The 27,438-nt window shown below is 29.3% G+C and overlaps 1 protein-coding gene and 1 long non-coding RNA gene across 3 annotated transcripts in view; one reads left to right on the top strand and one right to left on the bottom strand.

Annotated features, from left to right (window-relative positions):
* The window catches only part of LOC149057492 (uncharacterized), a 55,234-nt gene extending 48,422 nt beyond the window's left edge, over positions 1-6,812 (top strand). The window contains exons 3-5 of the long non-coding RNA XR_016191021.1: positions 5,948-6,110; positions 6,215-6,350; positions 6,431-6,812. This is a non-coding gene — a long non-coding RNA (uncharacterized LOC149057492). The remainder of the gene's footprint in view (positions 1-5,947; positions 6,111-6,214; positions 6,351-6,430) is intronic.
* Positions 6,813-16,836: 10,024 nt separating this feature from the next.
* The window catches only part of dve (SATB1_N and homeodomain domain-containing protein dve), a 93,556-nt gene continuing 82,954 nt past the window's right edge, over positions 16,837-27,438 (bottom strand). For both annotated transcript variants that reach the window (XM_015510821.2, XM_015510822.2), the window contains 2 exons: positions 23,121-23,594; positions 16,837-19,682 (listed from right to left, as the gene is read on the bottom strand). In XM_015510821.2, coding sequence (XP_015366307.2) covers positions 19,344-19,682; positions 23,121-23,594 — 813 coding nt within the window. In that variant the 3' untranslated portion in view covers positions 16,837-19,343. The remainder of the gene's footprint in view (positions 19,683-23,120; positions 23,595-27,438) is intronic.

Below are 27,438 nucleotides of genomic sequence, written 5' to 3'. Positions count from 1 at the left end.
GATTTATATGTTCTCAAGTAAAAGAGAATGAGAGGGAGCTTTGGTAGAAGTAAATTTATTAGGTAACACACACTTATTAATTATTGTCATATTAGAACGAATACATATAGGTTAGCACCCATTATCAGACTTTTTGATCATTTGACGAACGAAAATAAATAAGTTTAAAAAAAAAACGACGCTTGTATATTAATTTTCATTTTTTTAAGTTTGTTTTTTTCTTACTCGTATAATCGATATTATAATTGACAGATAGTAGTCTTACCTAATCAACACTATCCACCAAAGTATACACAATACCTGACTTTGAGCTGGCTGCAGTAAAGGGCAATCAATATTCAAAGCATCCACATGAATTTCGTCTTCAACGATTCATTTGAGAATTTTTTTTTAATAATAATTTGAAAAACTTAAGAAGATAAAAATGTAAATTGATGTATAATGAATAATTTTGAATTTTTCGAAAATCATATTTATTATTTTTATTTTCGGTTTAATGGTATGTTGGTTCTCGATCGATTGTCCAGTAAATCGACCACCCAAACCTTCTAGTAATAATTTTATCAATATATATATATATATATATATATATATATAAGTTTAACATTTAATACTTCTGTTTCGAAAAAAAAACTCTCATAAAATTGGCTTTATGATTTATCATGTCTTCATTATTTATTACTATTGTTTCGATTACTAAAAACCCAAAAGTAGAACATTCGTTTCTTTCCTTGATTAAATTTTGTTGAAAATAAACTTAGATTGTATACAGTGGATAAAGTAGACTAGTTTATAATATTTAATTTTTTTTTTTTAAATAAGTTCTTTGACGTTAACATTAGACACGAGTACATGACCCACTGATGACTTTTTATTATTATATTTTAGTTTATATCGAAAACAAAAGTAAATTCATAATCTCGTTTTAATGATAAAAAAATTATAACAATATCTAAAACGTTTCAATGTATAAAAGGCACTAAATTAATTAATCATCTATATTTTATAATCAAGTCGGTCCAAGTTGTGAAAAAAATAATTCTAACACAATGCACGCTTTATAAAATTTAAAAATGTAGACTGTTCCAACACAACTCACGTCTTAGGCATAGGTACTACTGTTTGAGATTTGGAGTACAAAGAGCTGAAGATCAAGTCCATACCGGAATCTCATGTGATTTTTCTGATATCACATGAAAATAAATAAAAACAAAAGTTGTAAATGTGTAAAGTCTTTCATAATGATTCAGTTATTGGAGGTTTTCGCTCCATGTAGATTTTCACCTTTTGTCCGCACATAGCGTTAGCCGTCGAATTGATTTCTAACACATATTAAAAAATTTAATGATATTTAAAATACCCCTTTAAACCGCATATAGCGAAGAATCATTTGAACATAAAAATGTATGTGTATAGGTGAATTTAGTTGATTACTATTATGGTAACATCTTTGGGCGATTGCCGTGGTATGCGGTGGCGGGGTGCGGACGATATGCCGCTTCTGACGCATATGATGCGACCACCCAAGCCGAGCACTCTGTATACCTACACCGCGGTCACGCCATTGTCGAAATGTCGCACACGTAATTATAATATTATATACGCCATCGTGTACACGAGCTGAGTCCCCTGTGGCTATATTTTAATAATGATAATAATAATATAAGGAGTCGTAATCCGACATGGTATAGTCGTGCGACGAGGTGCGAAAACGGCGACGACGGTTTTCGCGCGCCCAAGGGGTGGGTCGTCCCCGCGGCTCGAACGTTACGCGCGAACGAGCCCGAGAACGCGACGCGGTACAAAAGGTGTGCGAGGTGGTTGGCGGTGCAGGCGAAATCCGCGTGCCCGGCATTAGCGACGGCGCCGCGGAGATAAACAATAAAGCCACGCCGTGAACTTTGCTGCGCGTTTAAGTCGATTTTAAACGAGAACTTTTAAACCTCCGCCCGCGCCCGCACCGCGACGACGACAAGCTCGTCTCCTCTCGAGTTTATTTTGTCATCACGGTTTATTCACCCAAACACACTTGCCTCCACCCGCGCCACCCATTAGCACCCCATCATCGTGCATATAACGTGTGGGTGTAAAATATATAATACGCCGCGGTGTTTTAAATATATATATATATATACAATTCGCGCGTCTTTCGGTCACACACGAGCAAACACAGTTGTCGTCGTCGTCGTCGTCTTCTTCCGTCTCGGGCACTCACCTCACGACCCACCCGCCCGCCCGCCAACCCATAAGGACCGCAGCCACTCGCCGCCCGGTTTACCTGCTGCAAGTCCTGCAGCTCTGCATCTCGCGCGACAGGTTGTGGGTCGTTCTCACGACGCGATTATAACAACAACGAAATTATTGCGGTTTTACGCAGGGCGGGATCGTTTTATCTTCACCGTCGTCGTAGTTAGTAATAATAAGGCTATTACGCGAGTTACCCTTGTAACAACCCCCTAGCGTACTGCATGTACTGCGACCATCATCACCCCGTCAAGACGTGCACAGCGTACCTACAATGGCTGCGAATCACGTCCGACGACGAAATTGAAACAATAAAATAATATTATATTGGAATGATTGAATACAATACGAAATTAATTACGTCTATATAATTATAGATATAATGTACTATTATATAATAGGGAACGGTTGCATATTTTTTGTCGTTGCAATAATTAAACATTTATAGGCACCTCGGTTTAATATTCTTACGATGTTTACAAGTAGGTACTTCCTGCAATATGTATTTAGAGGATATCAGAGCGATATTAATTGCTTTCCCTCTCAGACGCAGATAAAACACATTCACGTGAAATCTAAAATTACCTGCTACATAATTATAATATTTTTGAGGGTCTGACATATTTTACTATTTAACTTTAAATTCGACTTTAAAAATAAATGGATATTAAAATGTATCTATACAAAAAACTAAAAACAATATTTAGACAAATCGATACGTCAGTATATCCTAAAAAATAGTACAGAGGTGTCCGCTATTAAGAGGGAAAATAGGTGAGTACACATTTCACCGTTCCCAAAATTCCGTCCGTTATTTGGAGGTGTCCGCTATTGAGAGGTGTCCGTTAAAAGAGGTTTCACTGTATTCCCTATACATTTTGTAATGCGTGATTTTATTTTAGATTATCCAAAGACATGAATAAAAAAAATTATTTGACCTGAATGAATTTGTCTATGTTGTGTGAGGGTCGAATACATAAAATAAACAGTTTCTGACATCCTCTTAAATAATGCAATTTAAAATAAATATGTCTGGTAACCAACACAGTATATTTTCGATTGGTTTTTTTGTAGTGAAGAACATGAAATCCGAATATCCGTATTTGAAACAAATTCTTATACAGGTTTACAAAATTATTCGGATTATTATGGGATTAATGAATTTGTGTTTTCGAAGTGACCGAGTGCAAGACAACACTATATAGTAGTCAATATGAGTTGGAAATAAGATATATTAAAACAAGTATTAAGATATAAAAACGGAAAAATGTAAGCAGATAATCCAAAATCCGAATCATTGAGGTTCTCCGTGAAATCCGGATTTTATAAATCCTAATATATATACCCGTCACTATACTTTGTTGTCTGTATACGAAATTATAATGTATACAAGTGGTTTAGAGGTCAATAACACTAGGCTATATTATATTCTATAACAACCAAATTAAAATAACTAAAAAAATGTTATGTAAAGTATGTATAATGTTTTTTCGATGGCTCAACCTAGATTCAACTTATGTTAATTATTTGGATTGATAAACAAATTTATAAATTATTTTAAATGTGCTTGTGTTTTATAATATCTTATATAAAACATTTTTTTTCATTACGATATTAGAGTTAACCACCTACCTCTCATATTATTAATAAATTGGTATTTATGATAACAATGTTGACATTCTAAAATGGTTTACGCAAAAAATGTTTTCATAAAAAACAGAATCATGTCAATATAAAAATATAATATATATTATATATTCCTCCAATATCAGTGGCGTAGTTATTGTGGGGGGATGATGGGGATAGATCCCCCCAGAGCCTTTTTTTATGTTTAATGCATTGACTTATATACACTGATATAAGATTATTTGGTTATAAAATTACCCATATTATGCCATAAATTATAATCACGGATATAATCCACTTATCCGTCTTATATAGGATCGATTGAATGGATTAATCATGTTAGCTGTCACAAAAATGTACACATTGACACAGAGGAAATAATTAACGAGTTAGCTAAAAAACCAAGAAAATTGGATCTTATTTTATAAATTATAGTGTTATACATGTTTTCATTTTTTATTTTGAATTACTATTTTTTTTTTAAATGTATAAGTATTAAGCACAATATATATATTTTTAAATTTCTATTGCTTATTTTATTTATGGTGGGGTGATAACAAACAAGAGTGGTGGGGCGATACTAAATTGTATTCGATGTATTGCCAGTAATAAATAAGTACCAATTTAACTGCGTATAGTATAATGTTTAAAAAATTAAAAGAACTGTTAGGGGTTTGAGGGGCGAAGCCCCCCACTTTATGTTTAGCCAATCAATTATATATCCCTCCTAGAACAAAATCATAACTACGCCACCGTCCAATATAATATATAAGTATATGACCCAACTATAATAATATATTATAACTTTTAGGTATGCATACCTAATCAGTAACTAAATGTTAAACTCTCAAACCAATCAAAGGTAAATTTAGTTAAATTACGTTTGGTTTCCGTTTTGTTCTGATTTGACTATTCCTACTGAACATTTTTTTTTTATTTACCAATTTTCAATTTAATCGATTTCATATAGAATGGTAATGTCTCGTATTCCGGTGAGTATTATTTTTCCCCTGGCACAGAACCGTTTATCCGCTTTTTTTAATGATTTCCATTACTGTTTATCGTCGATAGTTTTCGATACTTACACAAATATGTTGTGTGTCATACAAATATAAACATGTTTATTATGATACACGAGTCATGCTTATGATTTTAGAATAATAAAGAAAAATTGTCAATACAGAAAATAGGTACATATTATTACAGATTTTAAAATATAAAACAAAAGTATTAAGCACTACGTCTTAATAACATACCTGATTTAAATTGTTTTTAAAATAGACATCGTGTGTGATGATAAAAGTAAATCTTATATTGACACTAATTTTTGGCAGTATATTGTTTCGTTTATATAAACGTTTATTTCCGCGTCCGCTATTATTGTAATATCAACAAAAAACATACGTATTCGTATGCATATCACTATAGAATAAACACGCAGACACTATAATTTAGTATACATTATAGTGATTCACTATAATCACTGAGTATGCTAACAACTATTTTTTTTCTTTTAAACCTAATACGAGTGTATTCAAACTTCGATTTTTGGAATAATTTTTAAATATTAATACCATATTTTAAAAATTCTTGAGATTATTTTTATGCACCTACACTATAATATGATCAAGTTGACACATCTTTTGCGATACAAACTTCTGTATTTCAAACAAGAATCCCCCTTGTTTACTATAAATTATTTAATGAATAATATAAAAATATATTTTTTTATATCTACTTATATGTATTTAAACTAAAGTTTGAACGAGTAGCTTTTATTGTGTTTAATATGTTTATATTATGGATATAATAGTTCGTAAAAAGTGTTTTTATAATAATAAGATGTAAATAATATGTAATATCACATCTAGTAACATGCTTAGGCATTTAATTCTTATAAATTATAAATGTAGATGGATTATTATAAATTAATAAAATATTAAAATTATCATAGCCCCCAAATCTCTCAAACCCATTATCACGAACTTATAAATTATCCTTAATACACAAAGTTAAATGACTCAAAATCTAGGCGCTTACTCTTTCAAATTTGATTTTGATGTTTGAATATTTTCAGAAAAATGTATCCGAAAATCAGATTTTGAACAACTTTAGAGCATCATTTGAAGAAGAAAAGGGGAGGAAGGTGAGCGTATTTGACAAATCACCACCATGCACATGGTATATACTTATATATCAAATACACGCCGTGACATTATAAAATCGTATCGTTTCTATAGGTACTACATTTATACATAATATTATATATATACCAAACATGTTCACGAACCCCTTGACACATTGTATAACAATAACAATAATTATTATTATCACTGTTGTATAGATTAAGTGAGATATTGTTATCTAATGTGAAATGGTATATATTATGGTGCAGCTAGCCTGGCGAACACACCGCCCGTGCAGCAGAAGACGTCAAATGCCGCCGAATGTCAGCGCAGCCAGCCGATCCGGAGGAAACGGTTTGACAGTTTAGGATATTAACTTAACACAACGCTTAGGGGGAAAAAAAATTACAATAATAATCATTATCTGGTTGCAGCGTGGTGGCGACCCTTCGTGGTGCTGTTAAAATGTATAACAATATCATAATACTACGTGTATGAAGAGATTTTCTCGATCAGGCCGGCGATCTGATATTCGAATGTCATCCACAACCTGCGGTTTCCGATTTATGCCACCGGCTGTCAGACGCAGTGACGCAAGAGTCGCACGACCTATGTGTTGTGTATAATGATATTATTATTATTATTATATAATCATAATTCGTGATCGCATGCGCGGATGATATTGTTCTCTATAGCCTATTCCGGAGTGTGACCTTTTCGGCGATGTGTGGAGTCTGTCACGAATGATGTATTCAAATCATTTTTTGTGTGACTTAATTGAAGTAGATGTGTTTTTTTTAAAACGCTTTTTAACTTTTTAAAGCCTAGTTTATACTTTATATTGTTAGTAGGTTCACAGGATGAGGAAGAAGTTTTTCGAGTTTATCTGTGATTTCTGTATAGCTTTTGATATATATATATATATATATATATATATATATATATAAACATTTGAATTTCAAATTTTCTTGAAATATCATAACAAAAAATTAATAATGATTTTTCTTCTAACAATAGTTTTATTATTTTGTCGTAATAATCGATTTAATGTACACGGAGGTGATTATAAAGTTATGATGCAGAGTAAATCTTTGTTTCGATGTGTTTGTGGATTATTAAATATGAAGGATTAAATATGCATCTAATAATAAGCACCGGTACACGAAATGTTGTATTTTTATGCAATATGTTGAGGCCTTAAAATAAAATACCAATTCAACGAAAAATTTACTAACTCGGGAACACCTGCGAGTATATAATTATGTAATTAGGTTGATTTATTTAAATAAAACGTGTAATGTACTTATAATCTGTATGTTACAAATTCATCTACTTAATTCAAAAATAAACAAGTAATTCTTCTTTTCAAAGTCTGGGGGTTTTCATTGATCACATTAGCTTACCACTCATGCAGTGATTTCATGTTATTATTTTAGATTCTGAGCGGAGCGAGGATTGTATTGGTTTTTAATGATGTTTATTTCTTTTTCTTTGTTATTTTTTAAATACTTTTTCTCCCTCTAAACTTGCTCAAAAGTATTAAGTGTAGCATTTTTTCTGAAATTTAATGTTCTTGAGCTGGAACTTTCGAGAGTTCATCTTTCGATTTTCGAAACGGTACTCGAAATAAAAACGGTTAAAGGAGAAAAAACGTACGATTTCACGATTTTATAATATTAAATGATTACGGACGACGTTTTTTACCAGAAATATTGATTCAAATGAAAATTGAAAAGAAATCTTTGTTGTTTTATTTTGGATTTTGTTCCTTGCGGTTTAATGTTCGGAACATTTTAGCCATTTTTGAGCTATTTATAGGCATTTAAATTTTGGGAGTTTTTTTTTTGTAATTCAGTTAAAAACATTTGTAAAAACTTTAAATTTGGGTTATTTACTTATGTTAGCCTTACCTAAACATGCTAAAATGTTCAAAACATTTGAGTGAATTTTTCCTTTTTAAATTTAAGATTTGAAAATTTTTAATAACCTATAATATATCCTAGAGTCTAGGACCTAGACAGATAAACCGTCTCCAGTCAGAATCACAATGATATAATAATATCATTGAATTCAAATTTAATTCCATCCATTACAGTAACCCATTTGTAACCTACAGTAGAGCAAAACGACATCCACGACTTACCAGCTTTTTAATTATACGTGTAAGATAAATAATGTACCTACTGTTTAAATATTATACATATATACTGTGTGTTCACCAATTTAGGGAACACTGGATTTCTGTTTGAATTAATCGAATTTTTATAACAAGCTAGTGGTATATAAATATCCATTTTCAGATAAATTTCAAATTTTTAACCCTCTCAGTACGTGCATGCGCAACGCAACTTATTTTTTTTTTTAATAGCAACCTGTATTTTTGATACCAAATTCGGACAGACTCTAAAACCAAAATTTACTGTATGAAAGCCAATCAAATTTGATTAAATAATACATTTTTACTATTCATTATAAAATGTATAAAACCATTTATAATTATTTATTATTGATTACTTTTTGAATATTTTTACGTTTTTTTTTTTTTTTTTTATTTTTTTTTTATACGTGTTATAAATAAGATTAACATAATACGGATATAAAATTTATTTAATTAAAATTGATTAGTTTTCCCTAAATTGGTGAACATATATGGTATATAATTAAAAATATTTTATAAAATTCACTATCTAGTTGTATAAAAAAAAACATATATTTATTATTTATATAATATTAATACAAAATTAAACTTAGGTAAATACGATTTTAACGATGCTTCAACAACGTTGGTATAGTGGAAATAATATTACTCGAGCCGTATGAAAAGGACAAAATATTAAAATCGTATTTAAATATACATCAAACGTTGAGATGGGAGGAAAAATGTAAACGGACGTATAATATGCTGATTGCTGAGTGAATTAGTGAAGTGCAGTCGTAAAAATATATTATATACGTGTTACGCAGTAAACGCAGGTACATAGGTAGTGGGTATAGATTTGTGTATAAAAGCTTATTTTAATACAGTGACATTACAGTTGGTACATAATTTAAATTTAACAGTAATAATAATTGGTTATGTGAAAGGCACTTGTGATATACCTTGTTTGAGACGTTGAAAAGCTTCTCACACATTCAAAGGCGTACGCGAGTATTAATATTATAATATTATTTTCAAACTGATATAATAATAGTATAATATTAATGCCGAGAAGAAAAACTATAAGCACACTTTTTGAATCAAAAGTTAAGCGTGATAATTGATGTGCAGCAATGTATTCCGTTTTAATCTTATATAATAATATAATAATAATTATATTTCCTCAAGTTTTTTGGGATCGAATTCTCAGCGTGGTCGTCGCCGTCCCATATATTTTCATTTTAATTTATATCATTGTTTGAACGTGTATTGTTGTGTTTTCTGACTGTTATTAATTTATAATATTATAGTATCACCTTTTTAGGCAATGATTATGAAATAATATTATTTAATGTGGGATACGATAATTCTGAAAAACGCCAACTTAGTTTAAAAATATTAAATAGGCAACAGGTTATAATTACATATATATAAGTAATCTTTATGTTTAATCGGACATTATGTCCTGACTGACTGATCGTCGTAAAGCCTAAACTGTGATAGCTAGAGACTTGAAATTTTGGTGTGAACTCATACCACCAGCCATCAAGTAAAGATGCATTAAATAAGGAGTTACCAACACAACGGCTATGAGAAACCATTAACATTTTTTTTTTTTATATACAAATTGTTGACATTAGTTACTCGGGCAGACAAGGATAAAATATGTGTGAAATCGACGCATTTATGGCCTTGAACGAAAAAATTATCTCACAAAAAATACGAGAATTTATTTAAAAAATTAGGTGGTATTTTTTACTGGCAATGAAGTGCACGGGAATAGCTAGTAATATACAAAAAGTCAGACGTGTCCTGACTGAATAATCAACATATAGAGCCTAAACTATGATAGTTTAACTATGATAAGTAGACACCCACTTGAAATTATCCTACGTGGTAACTTCGAACCGCCGTGTAGGGTTGCACTGAGAAAAGGTTTCGGAAATTGTTATTTTTAAGAGGGCACGGGAGCAGCTAGTTTAATATAGTAACGGTCAAAATAAATCATAAAAACAAATTTTAAATTTAGTAATTATAAAAATGTATATAGTTTTTTTTTGTGTTGGATATAACATTGCTGTTGTAATAGATATAATTTTGTTTTTTCAAAATGTTTAACTAATATATAAAAACATATTTTATAATTAATGGCGATAAATTTGAATATTGGCGCATCAAAGTTTGACGATAAATAATTAAAATTAGTATTGAATTATTTACAAATCAGGTGTATTTAAGGTAAATTTAATAGCACTAATTTAGTTGATACGATGATAATAATAATTATCGATATCTTATTAAGTATAATATGTTTAATGTATATGACATGATGGCATTGTTGTTCGTCAGACAGTAAATTTATATTTTGTAAAAACAAAGTTTTCCCGCCTGAGTATTCTTGTCAAGCCAATCCGATTTTCCATAGAAATTATTTAATCTAATATAATAATATATATCAAATTACAATTTTAAGTATATTGTTAAACAAACTCATTAAAGAAGCTACAACTATAACCTATATACTTATACTTATGTAGGTACTAATGATTCTAATTTGCTTTAATTATTCAAATATATTGACATATTGTGTTAGACAAACAATTTTTTGATGAATAGAATTTCGTTATGTGGACGTTTCACTGTATATGAATTTTCGTAAAAAAATATTGTGTTTGCATGTCTACCTACTTATCATCCTAAAATGCTCAGTGATGTTTTGGGTTACGGTATGAACTTATCATTCTTCCTATAAAAATTAAATATTTTATATAGGTATTTTCATCTAAAAAATAATACTGATTTTGACAAATTTTGTTAAAGATTTGAACTTAATTGCTTACCTATAAAAATAAAATATAGGTCATTATTATTTTAAATCATTAAAATAAAAAGTTATGATTGAAATTTTATTCCATTTTCAAGCTTTTTTGCCAAACGAGTAATTGTTTCAACATTTGTAGAAAGAGAAAACTTAGAAAAACTCGAAGACGATCCAATTGTAGACTTTTGGTTCCTATAACTAAGGTTACTAAAATTGTTTTAATAATAATAATATTAAAATTTTAACAAATTTTCGTGATTTTTTCCGTCGATTGCTCTAATAGGTATTAACAATTTTCAATTTTGATCTCTCAAAAGTACCGCCTAGATCCAATTTTGCACCAGATACCCCCAGAAAACCACGCACACACAAATAATTCATATAAAATATATTTTTTACAATGACTCTAATAATTATTACCTTCGGTTTGTTGGTGGAGTCTACTGCAAAAGCTTTTGTGGTATTCGGTAACGGGTCACGTTATTTATATATGATTATTATTGTGTAGGTATATTACATAAATAAAATAAATTTGTATTAAAGTCGGTGAGTATAATAAGTTTAGTAGGTACCTATATAGCAGATAATACTATTGTGCTGTTAACGGTGAGAAAAACGTTTGTAAGCAATTTAGGATTTACCGCGTGTATACGTATTTAATGATATTCAATTCACGGAGGGTTGAGCAACATAAATCTTTACGGATAAAAGTATAAAACTCAAATAATATCCTCGAATAAAGCCATATCGCCTGTATCTGGTTGACGTGGTATATTTATAACATAATATAGGTAGGTTTATTTTAGGAAATTTGGATTTATACTCTTGCATTACTTGTCCCCTTAAAATACGAATTTTAATAATTTTGTGTACTTCTTCTGCAATTATTCAAGTATTATTATAGTTATTATCATTTAAACATTATTTTGTTCTGTTCGATAATACAACATAAAAAATAATTGTAATCATTTTTTCTATACAATCTTATTGTTTAGTTTATATTATTATTTATTAATGATAATATCTTAATCTACATCTAAGATCATATAATTTATTTCTAAACACAAACATTTTATCTGTCAGAAAATCATGCAACATCGTAATATATTTGTCTACAAGCGTGCGTGATAAAATATTTATATTTAAAAAAAGTTTAATAAAAAAGTAAACATCTAAAAGTCAATAATCATACTTGCTACTATAATATTGAGCTTAACAAAAAATTTGTAATACCATTTATTATATAGAGTAGGTATATTGTTTCTTTTCTTAACTTCAAACAAAATCAATGGTTTACACGAAGCCACAAAATAGGATTAAAAGTAATAATGCTTAATGCGGTTTTAATCATAATTATTTTCATATTTCTAAAGGAATGAAACATAAAAGAAAATTAATTTTTATACAGAAAAAAAAATTATAATCATTTTTCAGTAAATATCCTATTTAAGACATGATCTTCACAGGTCTTAATGTAATTGAAATTGTATCACCTCATTTATGAAAATATATAAACGTTTTGTTAAATTATTTTAACATTAATAAATATTAAATATGTACTGATCGTAGTCTGAATTCAAGTGAACTGAAATTTAGGTGAATTTAATACTTTCAAATAAATAAAATAGGTATAAGGTTTTAAATGTATAGAAAATAAATAAAATACATAGTGCATAAATGGATTTTTAACGAACAAATATGATATTTTATAGCAAATTAATATGAAGGTATGAAGTGATCAGGTTAATGAAAAACATTTTAATAGTTTTGAAATTAAAATCTTAGAAACATTTTGTTGTTTGTCTTGATTCTTTTCTAAACGTTTAAAAATTAAAATATTAATATGAATCATGCTATATAAATAATCATTAAGTTTATAATTTTATGAACAACAATTGATATTCAATAAAATGTCAATCTGATATTACACATTATTCATATGATAATAATAGGGAAAATTTTATTGCATTATTATTATTAAATTATTAATTAAATTATTATTTAATATTATTATATTATTATTATTATTATATTTGCCAGAAATAAATAATAAATGCAATGCCAAAATAACTCAATTATTTTATTTTATTTTGATCATACGTGATACTGTTATTACGATCTATATTACAAGAATAGCTACCTAACAGTTGCAAACTAATTTACTAATTATATTTAAACGCTTTTCAAATTGCCTCTGTGTAATATAGTGCCGAAGTTTGACTAGAACTTAACAACGCCATAGGTACTAATATTTCTGGCGTCTTGGATTTATATCTCTATAATATGTTTGAATATTATATGATGATTCATTTAAATATCTCTGCCAGATACAAATTACAGTGAAATATTGCATTACCTTCAATGTACAATTCATATTAATAATATTAAGATATACAAATTCAGCAAAATATGTGAGTTGTTTTTAATTTTCTAAAAGATAATTTTTTTTTATCGACGTTTCTACGTAAACGGTAAGACACTGAGTTGTACACATTAGTTTTTACTATTTCATTCAATATTTCATTAAACCTTTGTATTGTAATATCACCTAACTGAAACAATAATGCTATAAATTGTTTTAAATACTATAATAGTGTTGACCCCAGTTGGTCACCAATATAATTTTCAATATCGATATCGTTTAGTTTTTCTCGACATCGTATCGCGATATATCGATGTTTTCGATATTATATCAATGATATAAAAAATATCAAGTCTGTATTTAAGAAATATAGACTTGACATTTTTTCGTTTTTATTATTTTGTGTTATATTAATTATTACATAACGGACCAAAGCTCAAAAATTGAACAGAATTAATACACATATATTCATAGATAAGGTAAGGTGAGGTTAAAAGGGTCTCATTTTGTGGTCTTATTTGTGAGACTCATCGTGCGGTGAATTGGATGGTTAACGACGAGCGTAGTTCATGGCGTGTTACTATAAAATCAAATAATAGGCGATAAATGTCATGTTATGTTTATTATTATTTTAATTTAAATGTAAACACATACAAGAGTAGAGTGACAATTTTTTCAAAATTTTTTATAGCTTTCTAATTTTTTATAAACGCTCATAATTTTATAAAATTTAAATAAAAGTTGAGATACTTAAAACAATAAAAGATTGATTTATCAATGGGCGAAAAACCTGCTGTGGTATTCCGCAATATCTATTAAAACTGTAGAGTATATTTTGTCAAATATTAAGATACAGTCGCATAAAGTTTCTCTTTAATCAGATTTAGTTTATGTACTTAAGTGTTCTACTGTGTTTATAATAATTCATATTATAAGTCTTAAACTTAAAACGTGTCTTTCTTAGAACTTAGAAGATATTTTAATTATAATAATACGATTAATTTCAATAAATCTAAAATGAGATTGCTGAACAGTAAATACTTACTAATAATAGGTGCTTTTGATTAAACTTGAAAAAAATAATTAATTAATTAAAACTATGCTTTTATAATATTTTTTATGATGCTTATCTCATTTTTTTTTTAAATATAGTTTTTATATACAATATTAAATTTCTTATTCTAAATTAGATAATCATAATACTCGTATAGTAATTTTAAAGAATAAGGGTCGACGCTCTCAGAAATTTCCGAGAAAAAATATTTACGAAAATTAAAGGAGTGAGAATTTCTGTTAATTGTAATGGGGCCAAAGATAATTTTGCAAAAATTTGAATACTTAAACGAAGTACAGCATTGTTTAGACTTATGGTCTCTGACTTGTGCGTAAATTTTAATATTAGTTCGTACAGTTCCAGATGTTTGATTCTCTTGAATTGCCAAATGTTTCAGAGAACAACCCATCTATATTTATTGTAAATTAATATAATAATATTAATTTATATTTTATTTTATCAATTAAAATTATGATATGAAAAAACTTTTAAAAGTGTGTGATGCGCCAATTGTTAAACCTAGTCTACGGACGTTATTTTAATAAGTTAGAACATTTTCGAAAATATTTTTCACATTATTTGAAGTCATTGCAAAAACTATTTTGAAAGTTTTTTTTACTTATTTATGAATGACAACATAAATTTTTAATAAAATAATCCATTGTAGAATATTAATTATTAAAATAATCAGGTATACAAAAATTGAACTGAACGATTTGCAGTTTTTAATGAGTTATTTATAACTTATGAGTATTTACAGTAAAATCAAGTCGAGTAGATCGGCACACGAGAGTACCCGGAAAAATGTTGGTTCACTACAATTCGTTCATTTAAGTTCAAAGCAATCACACAGCTAAGAGTGCACAAGCTTGTTATGACCACGATATCATTGCATGATGCAACTAAAAATATATATACTATCCTAAGTTTAGTGTTAGATAACATGTACAAGTCCAATAACTCTGGATCTGAGATGAGTTTTAAGAAGAAATCTAACAAAATTTGATAAACATTGAACAATGTTATAAGTAGAGTCCTCAGTTGAGAGTAATGCACATACAGATTTTATACCAAAAAATTTTTTTACACCGTATTTGTGTTGGTTTCGAGGAATATGACGAGCTTTGACATGAAACTATATTTAAATTATTTGACGAATGGGATAAGACGTTAAAGGAGTAAGCAGTTATTATTATATTAGTCACTAAAACAATATTTAAGCGATAACAAAACAATATGGCTACTACGCGCTTATCGGATATATTTTGATACGATTATTATATTATGTTTCGACGTCATAGTGTTATACTGATATTCTCTGTTCATAAGTATGCGTGACATAATATCGCGCGTGACGATGAAAAACCAGTGAAACTCATTTCCCAAGCGAAGGTCACGTGGCGATCGAGAGGACAGCAACAATTCGACTGTAGGCACATACCGGGGTGGTCATTTTACTCAGGGTTGACCGTTGGGTTTTCCATTTTCACCGCACTATCAGCGGCGGGCGCATCCATAATCACCCACTCCGGATGCAACCATACGGTCACCCACCCAGGGTACTGAGCCACGTGCCACGCCCGGAACCGTCTTGATTTCAAGTCACGCGGAGGACTTGAATAACAATAGTCGTGAAGGTTTTTGGGGCGATTCCTCCGCTTGAATGTATTTGCAGGGTTTGCGCGAAGGAGAGGAAAGCTGCGCACGAAATTAATTTCAAGTTTCAAAAACAAATAATGGCGCATGGCTTTATTATTATTATTACTATGTGACTAAGTTTTTTTTTTTTAAATGCAAATAAAAAAATAAATAACGTTCAAACAAACCTTGCAGCATCCATTCGATCGGGATGAGTTTTTTTTTCTTATTTTCCAAACAAATGATGGTAAATCCTTTAATCGCTCACTCCGAGCTATGTTTCTTATTCTGTCGAGGTCTGCAGCGTGGAAAACAACAAGTTTTTAACATTTCCTGAACAAATGTCTGACGCGTATGTGTGTGAGAGAGAGAGAGAAAAGAGCGTACGAACGAAATTCCACTATATAAATCTTGGATTATGTTTTTAAATTACGTTACTGGTAACCACCACAACCACCAACTTCGAACTGCCAAGCTAATTTTTATTTCTTAAACCTCGCGGAATTAAAAATACATAGATAGTAGGAAAATGAGAAAAAAAAATTAAAAAAAGACTTATGAAAAAAGAATTTAATTAATTCGGTGGCTCTCAATTCTTAGCTTCAGCCCTTTTGGATTTGTAAACGACCCTCTTTAGTTTGTTGCAAACTTGTATTTTTTAACATTCATTTTTAATAAAATCAATTTGAATGGTTGATAGGATGCTACGAAGGAGTATATATTAATAATTAAAAGGCTTTTGCTGAATAATTGAACTAATTGTAGTTAAAATACATTCGATGTATTAGGAAATACATATATAATATGACTTTATAATAAATTAATTAATAATAGTTAGATTATTTTATTATTCTAAACTAGTAGAACAAAAAATAAAATAAAAATGATTATGATAATAAAATAAAATACAATATAAATAAATAAATAAAATACAAAAAAAAAATCAATAATAATAATAACGCTTAATTTTTACCAACAAAACCCTAAATAACTATTCAAAACACTTTAATCGTATAATGTGATAATAATAATATTATATAGTATGATACAGTTTAATAATATTGTACATGCTCGCTCTTAAAGTAGTATATAAATTAATAAAACAAACAAACAATCAAACAAAATATTCCGTACATAGAACATAAATCTTTGGTTTCGATGATGTAGATAACTTAACACTGCAATTGAAAATGTCGAGCGATTATTTTATCCCAAAGCTTTAAACGTTTAGCTCTGATACTAGTATTATACAGTGTCAAGCGTATACTGTGAAGGCGATTCGTAAGAATAGTTAAAAATTATAATATAATGCAAATAACAAAAAAAAAAAAATAATAATAATAATAATAGTAGTGTAATATTATTATCGTAAAAAAATTTAACGTCAACAAATTAAAAAAAAACCAACAAAAACCATAAGCTAGAGATCATATATTGGTCCGATCTACAGATAATATATATATAATATGTTTCTGTTGTTTCTGAAGAATCGGTGTAAAAAAAAATTAAAAAAACAAAAAATTAAATTGAAAATCACCATCTTCTGGACAATAATAATGTAGTTTATTATCGTCATATTATTACTAATATGTAAAAGAGAACCGCGATGTCTATGACATTACATATGATTATTATTATAATTATAATTAAAGCTGTACACGTAGTAGGTCTAAGATTAATACCATTAAAACGGATTGGGATTCGTTTCAAAACTACGATCATTATTTATTATAGTCATCTGACCGGCTGATGACACAGTACCAGACTTGTTCGGAAGGTATAGAGGAATGTTGTTCACGCACAATCAAATGCAACAAGTCAATATTATAGGTAGGTAGGTAGTGCAAAGTTGCGGTCGATGCATAATATTATTATTATTTGAACTATAGACCACGATCTCAGAAACGGAATATTAGGTGAGTATTATATACAATATGCGAGTCCGTTCAGGAACATTTTTTAGTATAATTATTTAATCCGCTACCTATATTATTATACATGCGCGATCGGTGAAATTCATCACAGCAGTGTTTAATGGCTAGCGATTGTTTTTTTTTTCTTCTTGGCATTATACTTTCATTATTACGTTCAAAAGCTTTTTAAATTAAAATACAAAAATTAATATTATTTAACAGCTAACCATATCAATAAGATTACTTGACATATTATTACATTATACCTACCTATCGATATCTAATGATTAGTTATAAATGTGATTAAGTTTCGACTGCACTCATTGACTCATTGTACACTCGTTGCAGGCAAATCGGCCGAAAACTTTACCGCCCTTTCCGTCATCCCCGATTAATCTCAAATAATTGCACCGCCACGGCCTATAAGAAAGAGCGGGAACCTTTGGTCTTAGAAAGAATGTTTGACCTTTCACCGTCGACGGAAATCGTGCAAATTCTGCGACGGAACTCGTCGATTTCTCGGAGACCTAACTCAGGCTTAATGCGTTTATCGAAAAATAATATCATCACAACATAGTTTGTTAGTTTTGGTTAACGTTATACCACGGTAGCGGTATGGTGCCACCTCAAGTGGATCGCATTTATTGTTATACGCGTCACCGAACGAGGAGGAATATTATTATAATTTATGTTTTACGGGTGGGTTTTTATTGTGGTTAAATTATTATTATTAAATATATTATAACCTATTTTATTATTTTGACGAGTGCGCAATATTTACAGCAGCAATGCGTCGATGAACGGTCACGTTTTGATAGTGAAGAACGCCAAGTATACACACAGATGATATTGAATAATAATTTAGTGCAAGCTTGTGCTCTGGAACGAATGTTTCTCTTCAAAATATACGGAACGGTTTTGAAAACATTGACGCACCTATTATACTAAAATCTCGGGACTAATCATTATTCGCACTTGCTTGTACGAAATAGTTAAAACTCTATTTTTTGACATTTTTAACGAGCGCATATGTTTTTGACTAGCACAACTATAAAATAAGGGAAAACCGAATGAAATCTTCCGACATCGAAGAGACAGTCGGCAGGGAAGAGCACCACTTAAAATATTCATTCGTTTTATTCAAATTTTTTTTTAATTTTCTTTTTTTTATGCACGAAAAATATTAATTTAGTTAAAATGTTTTTTTTATCGTCTTCACACGTTGTTTAATACTCAAATAATACATAACAATGTAATAGTAGTAGTTTACACACACGAGCAGCCGTGCGGTGTACCTATAACAAATAATAATTTTATCGTATAAATATTGTAGGTATATGATTTGTTAAATATTATTATTATTCATCCGTGAAAAGATATTTTTTTTTAACAACGATGCGCAGAACAGTATAATATGTAACACTAATCGTGATTGAGGTACGTGGACATGGAGAATTGATCCTTAGGAGACATGGCGTCGTACAGTGACATTTTTAGTCGCTTGCACTTAGCCCGGCGGTTTTTGAACCAGAACTGAACGTTCTTCGACTCTAGCCGCGGGAACTTTTGCCGGTACGGCATCCGGTTCAGCTCGTCCGTGTACTTGGCGATCAGGCTGTGCGACGGATGCGTGTTGTGCTCGAACCACTGTTCTAGTCGCGGCACCTCGCTCACCGGGTCGATAAACGTCCGGTTCCGTTTCCGGCGTTCCTCGGCCAGCGCCGATAGATTCAGGCCCGCCGCGGTTGCAGCAGACGACACCTGTCAACACACGAAAACAATAGGAATTCATTCGACGTTCGGTTAGGCGAGGGTGTGTGTGTGTGTGGACTATGGAGGTTATACATATTGTATTATTTATTAATTTTTGACTGTACATTGCTAGATATTATATTATATAAATATATTTTTAAAATTAGAACCCATTACAACTTATGAAATTATGTTTATTGTATGGGATTTTATTTTATAATTTTGATTGGTTCAATAATTGAAATTCTACAGTATATTAACTTACTTATAAACTTATTCATATTAGTCAGCCAAACGGTATTTTTGGTGGAATTAAGATAAACACTTACACAAACGGTTTATAGCTATTCTATCAAACAAACCACATTTTCGGTTAATTCACCCAAACGATCTACGTACTACGCTTTCCTTGTCAATATTTATACAACGGAACCTAACGAACCCACTACTAGTTGACAATAATGTTTTATATGTAGCATTAAATATGATATAAGGTGCTGTTGCAGTTTTTCATACTAAATCAAAAAAATAAATAAAAATAAAGATTTTTATCATTATGCTTTTATTTTTAACTAATCGTAATAAGTTTTGCTCTCAAAAATTCTTTTCCTCCGTAAACACAATAAGTGTTGGTAGATAAAAGATAAAGACAACAAAAAATTTGCTAAAAAAAGATTATTTTTTCAAATATAATGAAAAAATATTGAACTAACTTTTGAGTTATTTACTTTATTTTTAAGTTGACGATTTAATTTTTTGAGAATATTTTCTGAGTATTGACTATTCTTGGGAAAATCGTATATTAAAATAGCTCGTTCGTTAAGCTTTAATATCAGTTAACAATAACAATAAATTATTCTCAAATGTGTTATTTTTAATCTTATTTCAATAACATGATATCCTCAACAGTGAAAGTAATAACTATTTCAATGTTTAAATTTTGATAGTGTTATGATTAGTTTATTACTTACAGCTAATAAGAATATTGCGCTTAATAACGATAATTGTGATTCTGTGATTTGAATTTCAACTGTGTTAGTACCTTTTCGACTATTCTCATTTAATATATTTTAATATGATATTCAGTTTATTGTTTATAATATATATTATTTGTCAAACTAAGTGGATCTCTAACATTATAGTGATCAATATAGTTAAGTAGTTTATTGTTTTTTATCTTGCTACAATTCAAAAAAAAAGACAAATAATTGATTAAATACTGGTATTATGTTCTTACTGGGAAGCATTCGAAAAAATTCGAGTGACAAAAAAAATATTTAATTCCTAATTATTACTCCCTATATATAATAAATATATAAAACCCAAAAACAAAACCACAACATTTGTTATGGATTGTGTTGTTGGTTTTATGTATAACGAATTGATTACACGAGCCATACCTCCATAAAAAAAGAGTTAATTGTATATACCTATAACAATATTAATTTGGTTGTTTGATCATTTTGACTGAAAAATTATAGTATAACTATATTCATCTATGGTCATTGGTCATTGTGAAATTTCAAACTTCAATTGTATCTATATAAATAGATTGGTATTTAAAGTTAAGTACAATATGGTAGAAACATATATTTATACACATTCTTACACATTATAATATTTGTCTTCTGTTAACATGTTTAAGTTAAATGCAAAATAACAATATTGTTAAGAACATATAATTATTTTGCTCTAAATATCAAAAAATGGAAACAAATTGATATTATTCACCAGTATTCTAGTTCTAACTCTCTATTCTTCTTTAAGTATGCAATGTACAAATACTGCAAACAAGTGATTACATAATAATCCACAAAAAAATAAGACCCGATATCGTTTCAAACATATTTTCAAGTACTGCGTAAGCAGTAGTTACGTGTACATAAATGTATTTAATTTGTATTTGTCATCGAGAGTTGAATAAATCGTGTTATCAGTTTTTGAGATAATCGTTAAATATCCTAAGGTATTTTTTATTTTTTTTGTGACAATAATCCATTTGAATATTTAAAATTTTTTATTTTTTCTCGAATAATATTTTTTTAACAGTGTTGTACTAAAATATACTGCGATTAGGTATTTCTGTTATTATTATTTTACCTTTTTTCAATTGTGAAGTATTACATCAAGTGCTTTGATTGCTTTATTTTATAGTTTATCGGTTATAAAGTACTTAATATTTTAAGTGAAATTAGTATTATTCGATGCGGGTTCTCAGAAGATGGGTTAGCGATTAAAACACTTTTGGCTATCTAAAGATTATCCGTAAATAATTACTTGTCGTTCACTATTTGCAATTTACATAATTTAATTATGTGTTTGCTGATTAAATGCTTAAAAACGTATTGCTTGTACATAGAAAATATTTTATGTGGCATATATACTGGCTGTGTTTTCACAATATGTAAATACTTTTCATTCGAACCATGGTTATCTGCTAGATAAACGTGGTTCTGAGTGTTCTGACTAACTCAATGCATCAAAATACTCGCATTAGTCATTACCTTATTGGTAAAATATATAAATCAGTGTCTAACTTATCTTAACTTGACTCAAAAAATCTATATCAGCTTCGTATGGCTGCGTATCTAACATTAATACAATTTGAAAATATAACTATTAAATATTCGAATTCCTGTTACTCTTCGTCTGAACACTACTGAGGCTTGCAAGGTCCCCGCAATTTTTTGTTCTTGCACCTTAGTAACCTACCTATATATACATCACAATATAAATTCACTACATGGCCATTTATAAAATATAAATAGGTATATATAAACAAAATACAAGAGTGGTTCCCGGCCCGTAATCCAAACGAACACTAAAGCAAAGAGTCTGCAGACTGTACAATAATATTGAAACCAAAATGTTTAATGATTCATATTTTCTTAAAGAACACTGTTACGACTCAAAGTTTATAGTTTTGAGAAAAAAACAATTTGGGAGTTTGAATAAAAATATTTTATAGAGTTCTTTATACCTATGCGTTTGAAACTAAAAACTTAAATATCCACTTAAAAACATACTTTAAAATATGACATTTCAAAATATTACGAAATACTCTCTTAAACCCAAAAAATAAGACCTTGTGATGTAATTTTTTACACATTTTTAAGTAAATGCATTACTGTCATATTTTGAGGTATAACTAAATTATGTACAAAACTGATCTCAAGGGCCCCGCCACTGTTCCTACATGATTGTTCCCGTCGCAATCGAATTCAACGAACACCGATCAAATTATATTTATGACAATATTAAACTTTTTGGTTTGGTCGAAAAGTGAATTGGCCAATAATCGTCTCAACCCATAATCTATACGAAACGAATTCACACCAATCTACCTAATTAATATTATGTTATTGGGATCGATTTATTATAATTTATTCGACCATTATGCATTTATCGCCTGCTATATTATCATGCGGTAAGTACACGATAACTTACCTGAGACTGTTGCGATTGTGGCGGTGGCGGAGTGCCGGTCTGTGGCCGGCGGCCCATATTGAATCCGGGCAAGCATTGGCTCATGTACATGAAACTGTGGCCGAACATTGAGTTTGGGGCCATCGAGAATCCGGGCCGGACCAGCGGCTGGTGCATATCAGCGGCGCGGTGAAACAGCGGTGGAGGTGGAGGTGGTGGTGTCGTCTGGCGGTGGTGTCCCGTGGAAACTGGGTGATCGTCCACTGGGCTGGTGGTGCAAAACATTGATGACTGTTGTTGTTGCGATGATAACCGTTTGCAGCTGTTGCCGATCACATCTACTTCATCATCACCACCATCACCGTCACCGTCCGAACCGTCATCGTCTATCATTTCCTCGTCGAAATCGTCCTCATTCTCATAATCGTTATTGTTCAGTCCAGTGGTCACGATTGCCTTATCCTTATCTGGTGGCTCTTCCTTGATCACCATTACCTTTAGAAAATAAATCAAGATAAAGAATTGTTCAAATTAGAATGATACTCGTATAATCATAAAGTTTAAAAGTATGTTCAGTAACTTTGTTCAACTCGGTTTACTACAAATACACCACAATTTTGCTAATGCATAATTTTTTTAAAAAATTCAATTTTTGGTGTATGAGATAAAATGTATGAATTTATACAAAACCTTTACTTGGTATATTTTGGATAATATATTTTAATTGCCAACTACACCAGAGTACTTTTAGTGAACATTAATAAAATATAAGTAGAGCAGGCAAAATTCAACTTCCAAGATAATAAGATGAAGGTATAGGTATAATAAAATATATAACGTTTGGATACGTTAATGTAAGAAATGATGACATAAGCTGTGAAATTTTGAAATACTATACATTGCACGGATATTTTAATCAATGACAGGTGGTTTTGGTGGTCATTTATGTTAAATAATAGATAATAACTACTCTAATTGTCATACAGCTGTACAATAGTCTACGGTTGATAAATATATCGTACAAAAATATTATTGTTATACTCTAGATCAGATTATTATCAGCTGTGTTTTTATGGCTTTATAATACATCCAAAACATGTTAAAAAATTGAATACCCGTAAAAACACCACATACATTATATTCTTACAATCAAGTTTCACAATAAGTCGATTAGCTCTTATATTTTTAAACTAACGAAACTAATAACGTGATATGCTAAGCATAAATTTTGGCATTTTATTCACTTATAATATTATATAATGTATAATAATGTAAAAATAATAGTATGTTAAATAGTTATGCTATAAAATAATTTTGGGGGTGGAGTGGCCGAGCGGACTAAGGCGTCGGTTGCGACACACGCAGTCGCCGGTTTGAATCTCGGTCACGGGTGGCATCGCTCTTTGGGCATTTCGCGATGTCTAAAGAGAGAGGCCGCCGGCCCCCAACCGGGCATGGCAGAAACCCACGGGTGCACATTCAAAATTCTGCCAAAAAAACCCACGAGTTAAAACCTTACAGTACCTTTCCCTACAGTTCCTCAGGCTAATGACCTCAGTTGTCGAAGCCCTAACCATAAAAAAAATAAAATAAATAATTTTCTAACAAAATTTCTTTAAATAATTACTAATAAGCTCATTTACATTGGACATTAATGGAATTTCTTAATCAAAGAAGTATTTTCCCAAATGTCATCTGTGACTATATGAGCTAAAATATAACATAAAAAAAAAATTTTTGTTAAATTAGTATAAAGGCATATTAGATATATAGTTGATTTTAAATATTGATTATATTGATGTTTTATAATATTGTATTTTATAAACATAAAAGAGTATAATATTTTTATTATATAATTTATTTCGTACACTGTTGTGATGTATTTTACTTATTATAATATAAATATTGTGTAGGTAAAGCTGAATAGCAAATAGTTAAGCCAAATACAAAGTTTTTACTCCTCTATCAAACGCGTGGCTCTCTGACACTTTCAAACTAAATTATTTATAGCTATGAATGAATCATCAACATTTAATACACATTGCAAAGTTCCACGTGTATTATAATAATATGTGCTATTGCCATTCCTTTCGTGTTATTAAAACTACATGACTGGAATTATTTTACGCGTGTGGAGTACATTAATTGACTGTAGGTCACAAATAAATTTTAAACTTTACAACCAGTAATCGTAAGTTTATCGATAATTAACTCGATCACTTTTAACATTTTGGCAAACGAATAAAATATCTAAAAAGTATGTGAAATACTTAGTATAATTGAGATTGGATACTTTTCCAACATGCATAATATTGAAGATATAATTTAGTATTTCTTTTGTTTTTAACTGCATTCATAGGTTTAACTTTTAGAAATCATTGATTTACGAAATTTCCAATCTTCTATGTTAAAATTTCAAGAACATGGTATATCATCGACTGATGACATAAACACCTTCAATATAAACGACATTATTTGTGTTTTTCACGCATTAAAAAAAAGTTATATTATTAATTATTTATACAAACAAGAATTATATAGGTATATTATAACGATACGAGTATTGCATTACACGTATATTTATCTTAAGTGGATAATTATTAAAAATTATATTACCTGTATAAGAACTATAGGTTATATTTTTAGAAAATATTTCGTTAATTATGCCAACAGTTATGTCGATGGCATACTTATGGTAATAAAATAACAATCTGAACTATGAAATATGAGAAACGTCTTTTTTATACTACCTGTATAGTACATAATATTATATTGTACCGAACTAATAGTTTTTATACACACATTTAGACTTACCAAAATATATCCAAACATTTTAATAATAAACATAATATACAGTTTAGGTTCAACTGTATATGTTAACAAAATGCTTTTGATTGCCAGAGTGTAATAATAATTATAATAAAAAACAAAAAAATTACAAATTTAGGTATCGAATAAATACAATCGAGAATGAGCGTGAAAATAAAACACATTTCAAAACACTTTTATTATACTGTATTAATTAAAATAATAGAAAATACGGTCGTCGATAAACTTCTTATAACCAAATGCTTACGAATTCAACAAAATTAACGTGATATTAAATTATTGCTATAATATGTAGCCCATAGTTACTACATTGATATTTTCTGTATTACTTATTATATCCTTGGATAAATTAATTTTAGAACTTCTTCAAAAAATATTTTTTTACTAAAATACAATACATTATAATGTTTATGTCGAATGATTATTTGGGCATATTATTCGATTATCAGAACCTTTCTGATGTTAAGTATGAACATAGGTGTGACTAGAGTTCATCCGCAGTGGCAGCCTAGCTATTAATGACCAGCGCCACCTTAATGAACCGAAAAATGGCCCATCAATTGATTGGTTGGGGAGGGGGAGGAGTAGTCCCACCAATTTAATATTCATATAGTTTTAAAAAAGTTTGTATTATCCATTTACAATTAATATTGATATAGTTTAAAAAAGTCTGTATTATCTATTTACAATTAATAATGTACAGTATTTTCAGTACCTTTAAATTTAATTCTAGGATAATTATTCATTTATACAGACCGGATTAGGTACACAATATAATAAAGTTAGATAATAAACACAATAGATGATGTGTAACTACCTATACTAGTGTTTACTGTTTAGTGACTAGTGGATATAGGTAATAACAAAATCCTTTATTTTATAAATATAAATTATATAAATATCAAATGTGTTAATTGATAAGAAGGGCATTGAACAACTCATAATATATACATTTTATGATTTTATAACATGCATAATGAATATTATATCAAAATTAAATTTTCATCATTAAAAAGTGCCTCAAATCGAGCGCGCAAGATTTGATCACAGACGGACGTGAAAGCGAACTTAAGAAAAGTGTTAAAGAACAAGTCTTCTTTTTGTAGAAACATTTTTCTTTCTTTACTTTATAGCCCCGAGACATTTGACACTGAATAATAGGACAATTGACACCAAATTTAAAATTTATTATTTATAAATACTAAATAATAAGCATATAATCTTATAATATAATAATATAATAAAAAATGTATTCTAATAAAATAAAAAGATAAGATTTTGTAAATATTAATTAATATAAACCAAAGGTAATAAAAATAAGAGATATCATATTTGATGTTTTATTATATACGATACGTTCTTTAAAAACTAATAGTTATTATTATTATAAAATATTTTATACTGGATTTATTGTGACGTATAATTTAGTATAATTTATTATTAATTAACTTAAAATAACCCTCTGAAGTTTGCTTTTCTTTTTACACCCACTGCAATACTAATATCATTT

This window comes from Diuraphis noxia, unplaced genomic scaffold (assembly GCF_037042655.1).
Source record: "Diuraphis noxia isolate RWA-SAM2 unplaced genomic scaffold, SU_Dnox_SAM2 contig0003, whole genome shotgun sequence".
NCBI classification, from domain to species: domain Eukaryota; kingdom Metazoa; phylum Arthropoda; class Insecta; order Hemiptera; family Aphididae; genus Diuraphis; species Diuraphis noxia.
The sequence above is the reverse complement of the archived record's forward strand: the minus strand, read 5'-3'. Positions and strand labels throughout refer to the sequence as shown.